General features: G+C 47.9%; 1 protein-coding gene across 1 annotated transcript in view; it reads right to left on the reverse strand.

The window, feature by feature from the left end:
• Positions 1 to 1,199: 1,199 nt before the first annotated feature.
• LOC137333153 (adhesion G-protein coupled receptor G6-like) overlaps positions 1,200 to 14,567 on the reverse strand; it is an 86,106-nt gene continuing 72,738 nt past the window's right edge. The window contains exons 23-26 of the mRNA XM_067997337.1: positions 10,728 to 11,011; positions 10,054 to 10,155; positions 7,884 to 8,024; positions 1,200 to 4,974 (exon numbers count right to left, since the gene is read on the reverse strand). Of these exons, the coding sequence (XP_067853438.1) occupies positions 4,754 to 4,974; positions 7,884 to 8,024; positions 10,054 to 10,155; positions 10,728 to 11,011 (748 nt within the window). The 3' untranslated portion in view covers positions 1,200 to 4,753. The remainder of the gene's footprint in view (positions 4,975 to 7,883; positions 8,025 to 10,053; positions 10,156 to 10,727; positions 11,012 to 14,567) is intronic.

Genomic DNA, 14,567 nt, shown 5'->3' on the forward strand with positions numbered 1-14,567 from the left:
ACTCCAAGTGTGGCCTCACCAAAGCCCTGTACAACTTCAACAAGACATCCCAACTCCTGCATTCAATGTTCTGACCAATGAAACCAAGCATGCTGAATGCCTTCTTCACCACCCTATCCACCTGTGACTCCACTTTCAAGGAGCTATGAATCTGTACTCCTAGATCTCTTTGTTCTATAACTCTCCCCAACGCCCTACCATTAACGGAGTAGGTCCTGGCCCGATTCGATCTTGCAAAATGCATCACCTCACATTTATCTAAATTAAACTCCATCTGCCATTCATCGGCCCACTGGCCCAATTTATCAAGATCCCGTTGCAATCCTAGATAACCTTCTTCACTGTCCACAATGCCACCAATCTTGGTGTCATCTGCAAACTTACTAACCATGCCTCCTAAATTCTCATCCAAATCATTAATATAAATAACAAATAACAGCGGACCCAGCACCGATCCCTGAGGCACACCGCTGGACACAGGCATCCAGTTTGAAAATCTGGGGGTATATGTGCACAAATCGTTGACGGTGGCAGGGCAGGTTGAGAAAGTGATTAAAAAAGCATACGGGATCCTGGGCTTTATAAATAGAGGCACAGAGTACAAAAGGAAGGAGGTTATGAAGAACCTTTATAAAACACTGGTTCGGCCACAGCTGGAGTATTGTAACCAGTTCTGGGCACCGCACTTTAGGAAGGATGTGAAGGCCTTGGAGAAAGAGCGGGGGAATGGGACTAACTGGATTGCTCTTGCAGAGATCCAGCACAGGCTCGATGGGCCGAATGGCCTCCTTCTGTGCTGTAACCTTTCTACGATTCTATTTACATTCAACTGAATGGAGAAAACCCAGATAATAGAGGGCCACCTGGTGCCCATTGGTGGAATAATGATTAAAGGGCCAGCGCATCTCTTAAAGGGCCAGCGCATCTCTCAGAGCAGTGTTGAGCGTAAAATTCTGTTGGTGCTGCCCCACCGTCAGAGGTGCAGACCCTCGGCCGCCTGCACGAGAGGACAGCACCCTGTCCCATATCCCGTGGGCAGGGTTATGTAAATAATCAGTGGCTGTGCAACGCTGCCCCAGGTTATTTCAAAAAGTAACACTCAATGATTTATCATGAAAATTGAATTCTTTCAACATCTTCTGGTTTTCATTATTCTAAGTTTTAACAAGGTGCAAACTCTAGACAGTGTCCTCCTTGCATTTATATTTTTTATTAAAATTATATCTATGAATAAGCTTTGCAAACAGTGGATGATCATTTTACAATGTTTCTCCTCAATTATTGTATCATTTACATGACACACACAATAAATAACTTAATTAATATAAATCGATTTGGAACCAAAGTATCATCAACATTCTTTTAAAAATATGATGGCCATGAATATATTATCATTAATAATCATTAATCGAGATTCTTTGTAAGGCAGACACAGCATTCTGGTTTCAATTTTCAGACCTCGAATTTTACATGCTATTTTAATATTGCAGGGATTACAGAAACATTCAGAAATACCTCGGGCCAGATTTTGCTGTCAAAATAACGGTGAAGTTAATCACACTCGCCTTTATTTATGTGGAAATGTTACAGCAGCTTCAGGCGAGGGGCAGATGTGCGGTTAAATGATAAAATCCAGAAGTTGCTGTCCGAGATGCACTTCTCCGCCATTTGCTTCGCGAAAACGGCATCTCGCCGTCTGCCTCACCGCTGACATTCATTAAACGGCGTGAAGTTACCGTATTTGGGCGGTAGATATGGACTAAACTCGCCACAGAAAGGTAGGGCTAGTAATTAGTAAATACCCTTTTAATGATGTGAAAACAATAACAATTTTAATTACTGCCAATCAACCTCTCTGGCACTGAAAATTAACCATTACAGGTGTGGAGTCTCAGTCCTTCAGCTTTTAATTGTTTTGGAGATTTTAAAAATGTCAAATTTAAAATTTTAAAATTTGTTTTTTACTTTTCCTTTCTGTCTCTTTTCTCTCTCTCCCTTAATCCAATCCTTCTTTATTTCTCTTTCTCGACCTGATTTGACTCTAATTTACACTCCTTCCCAGTCCATGCCTGTTAATTTCCCAATCCTTCAATCTGATTGTTTAAGGAGATACCCAGTTGCTTGCCCTGTTCACACAGCTCCCAGATGCCCTCTTTCCCTCCCTCTGACCTTATCAGCTCCGCACTTTCACCAACATTGTGCGCAAAAAACGTTTTGAGCTGAAGGGTGCAGGGGCAAGTTTAACTAATGGCAGACGCAGTTAGACACCCTCCTGCAGCAAAACCTGGCCCAGCGGATCAAACCCTTTCTAAAAATCGGAATATTTTCTAAATGACCAGAGACCAGAAACTGTGGAGGAGTGAAGGGATTTCGGTGCCCATGTACACAAATCACTGAAAGCTAATGCACGGGTATAAAAACTAATCAAAAAGGCCAATGGAATGTTGGCCTTTATCGCGAGGGGGATGGAATATAAAGGGGAGGAAATGATGCTTCAGTTATACAGAGCCTCGGTCAGACCCCATCTGGAGACTGGGTTCAGTTCTGGGCACCGCACCTCAGGGAGGATCTATATGTTCCAATGTGCTGTTACACACATTATTGAGGGGGAACCTGTATTTACCAAAATATAGAAACAGGTTCAACACAGCAACGTTCTCATTGAAAGGACCCAGTGTGTGAATCAATTCAGAGATAAGATCCATATTCCACATATTGTATCTTTAACTGAAGTGTAATCAAAAAACAGAATTCGTGATTCTTGTAATATCATAAACAAAACCAGATGTGTCACAATCTGATTTAATTTCATGTTGAAAAATTAATTTCCGATTAATTTCCCACAATCACAAGGGTCTGGAATTTCCGCAGGGTGGGGGAGGGAGGGGAGAGAAGGGGCTCTGACGGAAACTCAGAAACCCCCAGAGGAATGGCCTGAAGCACAAAAAGCATCACTTTAAACCATTTCTCCAGACTTTGGGGTACAGGGATGGTGCCAGAGGACTGGAGAATTGCAAATGTTACCCCCTTGTTCAAAAAAGGGGGCAAGGATAAACCCAGCAACTACAGGCCAGTCAGTTTCTCAGTAGTGGGGAAACTTTTAGAAATGATAATCCGGGACAGAATTAACAGTCACTTGGACAAGTGTGGATTGATTAGGGAAAGCCAGCACGGATTTGTTAAAGGCAAATAATGTTTAACTAACTTGATTGAGTTTTTTGATGGGGTAACAGAGAGGGTCAATAAGGGCAATGCAGTTGATGTGGTGTATATGGACTTCCAAAAGGCATTTGATAAAGTGCCACATAATAGGCTTGTCATCAAGATTGCGGCCCATGGAATAAAGGGGGCAGTAGCAACATGGATACAGAATTGGCTAAATGACAGGAAGCAGAGAGTAGTGGTGAATGGTTGTTTTTCGGACTGGAGGGAGGTGTACAGTGGTGTTCCCCGGGGGTCAGTGCTGGGACCACTGCTTTTCTTGATAAATATTAATGACTTGGACTTGGGTGTACAGGGCACAATTTCAAAATTTGCAGATGATACAAAACTTGAAAGTGTAGTGAACAGTGAGGAGGATAGTGATAGACTTCAAGAGGATATAGACAGGCTGGTGGAATGGGTGGACACGTGACAGATGAAATTTAATGCAGAAAAATGCGAGGTGATACATTTTGGTAGGAAGAATGAGGAGAGGCAATATAAACTAGAGGGCACAAATCTAAAAGGGGTACAGGAACAGAGAGATCTGGGGTTATATGTGCACAAATCGTTGAAGGTGGCAGGACAGGTTGAGAAAGCAGTTAAAAAAGCATACGGGATCCTGGGCTTTATAAATAGAGGCATAGAGTACAAAAGCAAGGAAGTTATGACGAACTTTTATAAAACACTGGTTCGGCCACAACTGGAGTATTGTGTCCAGTTCTGGGCACCGCACTTTAGGAAAGGTGTGAAGTCCTTAGAGAGGGTGCAGAAGAGATTTACTAGAATGATTCCAGGGATGAGGGACTTTAGTGACATGGATAGACTGGAGAAGCTGGGGTTGTTCTCCTGGGAACAGAGATGGTTGCGAGGAGATTTGATAGAGGTATTCAAAATCACGAAGAGTCTAGACAGAGTAGATAGAGAGAAACGGGCAGAAAGATCAAGAACCAGAGGGCATAGATTTAAGGTGATTGGCAAAAGAACCCAAGGTGACATGAGGAAAAACTTTTTTACACAGCGAGTGGTTAGGATCTGGAATGCACTGCCCGAGGGGGTGGTGGAGGCAGATTCAATCATGGCTTTTAAAAGGGAACTGGATAAGTATTTGAAGGGAAAAGATTTGCAGGGCTACTGGGATAAGGGGGGGGGGGAGTGGGACTAGCTAGATTGTTCTTGCAGAGGGCCAGCACGGACTCGACGGGCTGAATGTCCTCCTTCCGTGCTGTAACCTTTCAATGATTCTATGATTCTATAATCTCTGCTGAAGTTACAGCAGGAGATTGTGAGAGTCCCACAGGAATCCTCCACCGGGTAAATACAGGGGTTCCATTCACCCATCTTAATCCACCCATCCAGAGACATCCAATTGTTTCTCAATTTGGTAAAATCCGTCCATACTGATTTACAGGCAGTAAATATAACATAAACCCCGCCTCGATCCAGTGTGTGTCACAAACGGGATTTAACAACAGAAATCTCCAGCATAAAATTCCAAACGAGTAAAAGCGATTCCAATGCCAGAACTTTTCAGACATTGTGATTATTTTTTTTAAAGTTTGTTGTGATAAAGTGTGGTTTGCCCCTGCCCAGTGTGGAATGATTGAGGGTCCGTGTAATTCAGTTTCAGGTACATGGCATCAGGAGATTGTGGGTGAGGCAGGACACAGTGTGCCAGCTTGTGATGTAGTTTGATGTCCCTGTTTGAAGTTCTCTCGTCTGTGCAGAAGTCAAACGACCAGCGACTGTCATCATTGTTGCTGTAAATGTGACCTGGTGAGTTTGCAGAAAAAGGCCGTCAGAAATCCGAAAGCTCCAATTGGAGAGACTTTTAGAGAAAAATAAACCTTTTGAACCTTAAAACCTTGTGATGGTAAATTTTTTTCATCATTCATTGATTGTTGGGATGTGGGTATCGCTGGCAAGGCCAGCATTTACAGCCCATCCCTGGAATCCCTGAGAGCTTGATACAACTGAGTGTCTTGCTAGGCCACATCAGAGGGCAGTTAAGAGTCAACCACGTGGGTGTGGGACTGGAGTCACATATAGGCCCAGACCGGGTAAGGACGGCAGGTTTCCTTCCCTAAAGGACATAAGTGAACCAGTTGGATTTTACGACAATCTGACAGTTTCATGGTCACTTTTACTGAGACCGGATTTTTATATTTACTTTTACATAGAATTTACAGCACAGAAACAGGCCATTCGGCCCAACAGGTCTGTGCTGGTGTTAATGCTCCACACAAGCTTCATGGTCACTCTTGCTGAGACCAGATTTTTATTTCCAGATTTTTTAAAACTGAATTCAAATTCTCAAACTGCCACAATTTCACAGACCTGTTGCACAGAGTGAGAATAGTGTAAGATTTTGCCGTCTGGTTTGGGTAATCTCAGCCCAGTTCCGAGTGTGTTCAGATCCACGATACACAACTGTCTCCATTTCACTCAGAGAGGACACAGGATACCTGGTGTGAGAGAGGCTGGCCGCATAAAGATTCTTTTCAGCTGCCTGGGCCCTAAGCTCTGGAATTCCCTCCCTAAACCTCTCCGCCCCTCTCTCCTCCTTTAAGACGCTCCTTAAAACCTCCCTCTTGGACCAATCACCTGTCTTAATATCTCTTTATGTGGTTCAGTGTCAAATTTTTGTCTGATTTACGCTCCTGTGAAGCACCTTGGGAAGTTTTACTACATCAGAGGCACTGTATAAATGCAAGTTGTTGGTGTTTGTGAGGGTGGGTCTGAGATACGTTGATTGTGCAGAATAGAAGAAACTATCAGTTTGATGGTTTTGAAGGTTTGTTATGATAAGATGCGAGGCTCTGCTACTGTCCGTGTGGGGGGGAGGGGAGAATATTTCTGTAGCCCCAACTCCAGCCACATTCACATCCAGCACTCTGGACTGACGGGGCCTGAATTACAAAGGGGACGACGTTATATCTCAGTTATACCGGGCTCTGGTCAGACCCCATCTGGAGACTGGGTTCAGTTCTGGGCACCGCACCTCAGGAAGGATAGATTGGCCTTGGAGGGGGGGCAGCGCAGATTCACCAGAATGATACCGGGGATAAAAGGGTTAAATTACGAGGACAGGTTGCACAGACTAGGCTTGGATTCCCTAAAGTTTAGAAGATTAAGGGGCGATCTAATCAAGTTGTTTCAGATGATTAAAGGATTCAATAGGGTAGATAGAGAGAAACGATTTCCTCGTTGGGGGAATCAAGAACGAGGGGATAATCTTAAAATTAGAGCCAGGCCATTCAGGAGTGAAATCAGGAAGAACTTCTTCACGTAAAGGCGAGTGGAAATCTGGAACTCTCTCCGCCCATTATACACCCCCCTGTTAAACACCCAAAGAACCATAGAAAAGATACAACCAGGTGCCCATTCTAATCCCACCTTCCAGCACCCGGTCCGTAGCCCTGCAGTTTACAGCACTTTAGCTGCAGGTCCAGGTACTTTTTAAAAGAGTTGAGGGTCCCTGCCTCTCCCACCAATTCGGGCAGCGAATTCCATACACCCACCACCCTCTGGGTAAAAAGTTTTTCCTCATGTCCCCTCTATTCCTTCCGCCAATCAGCTTAAATCTATGTCCTCTAGTTCTTGAACTCTCCGCTAGGGGAAACAGGGACTTCCTGTCTACTCTATCTGGGCCCCTCATAATTTTGTACACCTCAATCAAGTCTCCCCTCAGCCTCCTCTGCTCCAAGGAAAACAACCCCAGCCTATCCAATCTCTCCTCGTAGCTGCAATTTTCAAGCCCTGGCAACATTCTTGTAAATCTTCTCTGCACTCTCTCCAGAGCAATTACGTCCTTCCTGTAATGTGGTGACCAGAACTGTGCACAATACTCCAGCTGTGGCCTTACCAGTGTTTTATACAGTCCCATCATTACATCCCTGCTTTTGTATTCTATACCTCGGCTAATAACGGAGAGCATTCCGAATGCCTTCTTCACAACCTTATCTACCTGTACTGCCACCTTCAGGGACCTGTGCACATGCACTCCAAGCTCTCTCACTTCCTCTACCCCTCTCAATATATTCCTGTTTACTGCGTATTCCCTTTTACTGTTTGCCCTCCCAAAGTGCATTACCTCACACTTCTCCGGGTTGAACTCCATTTGCCACTTTTCCGCCCACTCCACCAACCCATTGATATCTTCTTGGAGTCTACAGCTATCCTCTTCACTATCAACTACACGGCCAATTTTTGTGTCGTCTGCAAATTTGCCAATCATGCCCCCTACATTCAAGTCCAAATCATTAATATATACCACAAACAGCAAGGGACCCAACACTGAGCCCTGTGGCACACCACTGGAAACGGATTTCCATTCACAAAGACATCCATCGACTTTTACCCTTTGTTTCCCTCCCCGTTATACACCCTCCCCGTTATATACCCACCCCATTATACACCCACCCGTTACACACCCACCCGTTACACACCCGCCCGTTACACACCCGCCCGTTACACACCCGCCCGTTACACACCCGCCCGATATGCACCACCTCCCCCATCCTATGCTGAGGCCCATTTCAGCCCATTCTGAAATTGAATATCTTCCCCTCTAAAGTCACAGAAAGCCCATGGATCCCCTTTGTTTGTTCACACTCACAAATATTCCTCACCCTGGTTAGCACAAAATTCCATCCAAAAATAGTTATTCTGTGAGTACCCACCGTTCCCATATTTTGGGGGGGTGATGAAAATCTTTCTCGATCCGTTGGAGGATGTAGTTGTGGAATTTGACTTGTTGGAAGCAGCTATGGAGCCTGATCTTAGATCTTTCAGTCTTGCATCAGTCCCAGTTCTGCTCCAATCTACAAATACAAAAAAATAGAATAAAACACAGTATCGGCAGAGCGCTGTATTAAGAGAAAGTTTGGAGCAAAATTCAATTTGCTGCCTTTGTGGTGCAAACACTTTTACAAAAACACAAGGCATATCTCCTGTGGCAGTGACATAGACTGGCAGATCAGACCGTGGCAAGTCTGCGATCTGTGGCACTGTTGTAATGTTGACCTGTTCCTTTAATGCCCCTGCTCTAAATAGGCAAATGCAGGTTGTTCTGTACCATTGGGAGCAATCAGGGGGTGTTGTGACTGCTTGTAAATATCAGCCTCCAGCTCAATGACTTGCTTTCTTCTTTTAAATTGTTTGCATCTGCAAGAAAGTGTGACATCTAAGTGTATAGTAGATGCGCACGTGTGTGTGTGTTTGTGTATGTCTGTGTGTGTGTACGTGTGTGCGTGAGCATGTGTGTGTGTGGCGTGTGCGCACGCACATGTGTGTGCATCAGCACATGTGTGTGCATGAGCGTGTGTGTGCAGCATGTGCGCACGCGTGTGTGTGTGTGAGCACGTGTGTGTGAGCGTTAACACGTGTGTATGTGTTTCAGTTTTCCACCTCCCGTAGTATTTTGGATTTGCTTCATTGATCAATAATTCCTGCCCTTGTGAGTGTCACCCAGCTCCCAAGAACCGATTAATTGAAGAAATCCCACCCTGGAACCCCTGAGACTGAAAACTTCGCTAAGCTTGAGAACTCGCTGTGAAACAAAAGGAAGGAAAGTCCGCCAGGTCCAGCAAGGGTTGACAATCCTTCCAGCAGAGTTTCCTCTCCGCACTCCGTCTGGGCAATGCTCAATGCCCAGCGACTACAGGCGGAAATCGAGGCCACTGTATTATTCTGCTGCTAAGCTGGAGCTGTGTTTAAAGTGGTCTGTCCCTTTAAGGCTGCAAAGTCTATATGTGACTCCAGTCCCACACAAACCTGATTGACTCTTAACTGCCCCCTGAAGTGGCCCGGTGAGCCCCTCAGTTGTATCAAACCTCTACCAGTGGTTCAAGAAGGAGGCCCACCAGGGCAACTCGGGATGGGCAATAAATGCCGGCCTTGCCAGTGACGCCCATGAGAATCCCTACGTGGTCAGTGTCCAGTAAAGTATTAAAATGCCTACGTGGAGCCCTTTAATGAAAATGCCCATATAGTCAGTTTTCAGTAAAATAGTAAAGTGCCTACGTGGCAAAATAGCAGAAGTAGCAATGTGGTTAGAAAAGGGTTAATTAGTAGCCTGTCAGCTGGGAGTTAGGGCAGTGGGCCTCTTTAGGCCATCTGTTCGCATGCTCATCTCTTTACCATAAGGCCTGCATTGTCTTATCAGTGTAGGAGTCTTTGGAGTCTTTGATGTGGGTCAAGGACTGGTCTGAGTGTCTCCATGTAGCTGGATCATCAATAACCTTAACGAGCTTAACGAGGCCGAGAGACATTCCAAGCTAAGAGATAAGGAACGAGAGGGACAGGGGAGAACATTCCTAGTGAGAAGATAGGATACATCCATCAGTGTCTGTCACTGCGGCATGATCAGGCCATGGGCTACCTGTGATTGGCCTGAAATCATGTAACCTAGCATGGCCAACCTGTGCCCGGCTTATGATTGGTGTTGACCTTCGTGTTAACAAATGTTCCAACCCCTATTGATCTGTATAAACGTTTGGATTTCTGTGTGTTTCTTTGTCTTGCTCTGCCAGCATAGAGGGACTCTATCAGGAGTCCAAATCGATGCTGCAGACCAAGTCCGGCTATTAAAGTTGTGTTGAACTTTAAATGTGTATTCGACTCAGTTTTTGCTGAACCAGACTGAGGGGAGAAAAGAATCCGGTTCATCACCCACATCCCCAGAATGAACATTAAAAAGCACTGGTGCTTATAAATCTGACCCAATCTGACTAATGCCACATGAGGGATGCCAATGATTGTTTTTAAATAACTTCTTTATGGTGACAGTAATCGTTGATACCCTTGAACTCTGAGTGAGCACTTTAAATAATGCACAGCAGTTCCTCCTACCAGAATATTCGTTGAGTTTGAATCTGCCGCAGCACAGATGGACCCTCCACTGTGTTCGCACATTCTCCTTCATCAAACAGTGAAACATAAATAGGAAGAACCCTGTGAAGATTAAACGAGGAAGCAGAAATATGATATGAGACGCAATGTTTCATTGTCCAGAATTACAGCGAATGTATTGTAATAAAAACTCAGATCATCACAGTTCAATCCTATGGGGATGTACATAGGAACAGGAGGAGGCCATTCAGCCCCTCGAGCCTGCTCCGTCATTCAATTAGATCCGGGCTGATCTGTATCTCAACCCCATTAACCCGCCTTTGTTCCCTATCCCTCGATACTCAACAAAAATCTATCGATCTCAGTTTTGAAAGCTCCAATTGACCCCCAGCATCTACAGCCTTTTGGGGAGAGAGTTCCAGATTTCCACTCCCCTTTGTGTGAAGAAGTGCTTCCTGACATCACCCCTGAACGGCCGAGCTCTGATCTTAAGGTTCTGCCCCCTTGTTCTAGACTCTCCCACCAGAGGAAATAGTTTCTCTCTATCTACCCTATCGAATCCTTTAATCATCTTAAACACCTCGATTAGATCACCCCTTAATCTTCTAAACTCGAGGGAATACAAGCCCAGTCTGTGTAACTTGGTGATTATGGGATATTTACATTCCAGTTACCTTGAAGAGTGTTGAAAATTGAGAACAGGTACATGAAGGTGACCTGTGCAGGACCCCATGCGAAGAAGGCAAATCCCCAGGTTAACCCGAGCAGAATGGTCAGACTGGTGCAGCTCTTGAGGTGATGAAGGAACCCGTCCTGCCCACTGTTGCTGTGTCTCTTCGTTTTCATGGCCTGAATCTGGCTCAGGACGACAATGAACATTGCCAGATTTACCAGGAAAATGAGACCGAAATAAGCCACGACTGCCACGTAGAAGGCCGTGTCGTCCCTCAGCCAGCAGCTGGGACAGGAAGAAAACAGATTTATTTGGCATTTTATTCTATCTGAGCCCGTCCGTCCAATCGCAAAGTTATAACTCTTTCATTGCGCGAGAAAGTACAATCAAATTATAGACACGTGACGGACAGTGGGCCAGTCAGTCTGCTCTCCGAGAGCGATAAGCTGCAGTGGCCTACGGCTCCCCATTGTATTCTATTTGAGCCACTAATACAATAAAAGTCTCGCCCCTCCCTATCTCTGTAACCTCCTCCAGCCCGACAACCCTCCGAGATCTCTGCGCCCCTACAATTCCGGCCTCTTGTACATCCCCAATTTTCTTCGCTCCACCATTGGCGGCCGTGCCTTCAGCTGTCTAGACCCTAAGCTCTGGAATTCGCTCCCTAAACCTCTCGACCTTTCTCTCTCCTCCTTTAAGACGCCCCTGAGAACCTACCTCTTTGACTAAAATTTTGGTCGCCTGTCCTAATTGTTAATTGTATCCATGTGATTTATATCAATGAGTATGAATTGTATTCAGGGGGTACATACAAATTGGGCACTCTCTTATATCCATTTATAAAAGGGCTGATCTAGGGTGTGGAGTGGGTAATGTGGATCTCTGTGAGTAAAGACTTGGAAGCAGAGGAACAGCAGGGGCAGGGGCAGGGGCAGGGGCAGGGGCAGGGGCAGGGGCAGGGGCAGGGTCAGGGGCAGGGTCAGGGGCAGGGGCAGGGGCAGGGGCAGGAGCAGGGGCAGGGGCAGGGGCAGGGGCAGGGGCAGGGTCAGGGGCACGGGCAGGGGCAGGGGCAGGGGCAGGGGCAGGGTCAGGGGCAGGGGCAGGGGCACGGGCAGGGGCACGGGCAGGGGCAGGGGGACGGGCACGGGCAGGGGCAGGAGCAGGGGCAGGGGCAGGAGCAGGGGCAGGGGCAGGGGCACGGGCACAGGCAGGGGCAGGGGTCACTCGAGCCTGCTCCGCCATTCAATCAGATCATGGCTGATCTTTGACCTCAACTCCACTTTCCCGCCCGATCCCCATATCCCTTGATTCCCTTAGTGTCCAAAAATCTATCCATCCCAGCCTTGAATATATTCAATGACTGAGCATCCACAGCCCTCTGGGGTAGAGAATTCCAAAGATTCACAACCCTCTGAGTGAAGAAATTCCTCCTCATCTCAGTCTTAAATGGCCGACCCCTTATCCTGAGACTATGCCCCCTAGTTCTAGACTCTCCAGCCAGGGGAAACAACCTCTCAGCATCTACCCTGTCAAGCCCCCTCAGAATCTTATATGTTTCAATGAGATCACCTCTCATTCTTCTAAACTCCAGAGAGCATAGGCCCATTCTACTCAATCTCTCCTCATAGGACAATCCTCTCATCCCAGGAATTAATCTAGTGAACCTTCGTTGCACCGCCTCTAAGGCAAGTATATCCTTCCTTAGATAAGGAGACCAAAACTGTACACAGTACTCCAGGTGAGGTCTCACCCAAGCCCTGTACAATTGTAGCAAGACTTCCTTACTCTTGTACTCCAGCCCCCTTGCAATAAAGGCCAACATTCCATTTGTTCTCCTAATTGTCTGTTGTACCTACATGCTAACTTGTGTTTCTGGTACAAGGATGCCCAAGTCTCTCTGAACACCAACATTTAATAGTTTCTCAGGGATGGGCAATAAATGCCGGCCTTGCCAGCGACGCCCACATCCCGTGAACGAATAAAAAAAAAATTCCGTTTTTCTATTCTTCCGACCAAAGTGAATAATCTCACATTTCCCCACATTATACTCCATCTGCCACCTTCTTGCCCACTCACTTAACCTGTCTATATCCCTTTGCAGACTCTTTGGGCTCGATTTTAGGGTCGGGTTACCTGCGGGTTTCCAGCGGGGGAGCCCCGAAAATCCCGATCTCCGATCACGTGACCGGATTCGGACGAAATCCCGGCCACTTCCGGGTACCGCGCTGACGTGCGGGGCTGCGCGCAAGCCCCGCTGGTGGGAATCCCGCAGGCAATTAAAGCCAGCGGGGTTCCACTTGAGAGCACTTAACTTGCTCGTTGTGGTCAGTTAATGAGCTGAAGCAGCTGTCAAAAGAGGAAGTGTGGGATTTTACGGTCAAAGCAGTCAGTTTCCCACACTGGGGGAAACAGGACCCTTCAAACCAGGCGTGTTGCAGCCAGCAGCCTGTGCCAGGTGCCAAGGTGCGCTCCACGGGGGAGCGCCCTCACCCACGCAGGAGGCCACCGCGTCACATAGGGCAGCCCCTGCCCTCCACCACCCCCCGCCAAGCCAGAGGACAGACCGACACGAAACCGCAGCCCCAGTCCGAGGACCCACCCACCTACCCTGCACAACCCCTCACACCAACACCTGCCAGATGGGTGGTGCGTTGACATCGTCGGAGGACGAACAGGATGACCAGCCCCAGCAGCCTCGCAGTCCACGCCGTCCGCCTCGGAGACGTGGGGCCCCCCAACACGGAGCTGTGGCACATCCACCTGCACAGCAGGAGGGAGGGCAACCGCAGAGAGAGATGCGTCGCAGGAGGCACTACCCTCCGCACAGGGTGTACAGAGCGAGGCTCAGCTTCATGGACCTCTCCGAGGAGCAGTGCATACGGAGGCTCAGAGTCAATCGCCAGGTAGTCACCGACATCTGCAGCCTCCTTAACGACGAGCTGCTCCCTGATGGACCAAGCAGCATCTTCTTACCTGTCGCCGTCAAAGTCACCACTGCCCTCAACTTCTTCGCATCCGGTTCCTTCCAGGGTGCCACCGGGGACATCACCGGGGTCTGTCAGTCCTCTGCACACAAGTGCATAAGGCAGGTCACCGATGGGTTGTTCCGCAGGGCCTCCCACTACATCAACTTCGCCATGGACGAGCGCAGCCAGATGGAGAGGGCGGTTGGATTCCATGCCATGGCCGGCTTCCCACGGGTGCAGGGTGTAATCGACTGCACCCACATCGCAATACGGGCACCTCCGCATGAGCCAGGGCTGTTCATCAACAGGAAGGGGTATCACTCCATGAACGCCCAGCTCATCTGTGACCTCCGCCAGAGATTCCTACACGTGTGCGCCAGATACCCCGGCAGCTGCCACGATGCCTTTGTCCTCAGGGAGTCCGCCGTCCCGCCCATCCTGCAGGCACCCAACGCCGGCAACGGCTGGCTCCTCGGCGACAAGGGGTATCCCCTCCACACGTGGCTCATGACACCTCTGAGGAACCCCATCACCGAGCCGGAGCGTCGGTACAATGACAGCCACACTGCTACCAGGTCTACAATTGAGCAGACCATAGGGCTTCTCAAGATGCGCTTCAGGTGCCTTGATCGTTCTGGGGGAGCGCTCCAATACACACCATTCAGAGTGGGACGAATCATAGTTGTCTGCTGTGCCCTGCACAACATGGCCCAACAGAGAGGGGTGCCGCTGGAGGAGGCCCCATCCACACCCGCCACCCACATTGAGGAAGGCGAGGGCGAGGAGGAGGAGGAGGAGGAGGAGGAGGAGGAGGCGGAGGCGGAGGAGGAGGACGCGCCCGAGGATGTTGGACGACCCATGCGCCGAGCCGCGAC

This window comes from Heptranchias perlo, chromosome 15 (assembly GCF_035084215.1).
Source record: "Heptranchias perlo isolate sHepPer1 chromosome 15, sHepPer1.hap1, whole genome shotgun sequence".
Lineage (NCBI taxonomy): Eukaryota > Metazoa > Chordata > Chondrichthyes > Hexanchiformes > Hexanchidae > Heptranchias > Heptranchias perlo.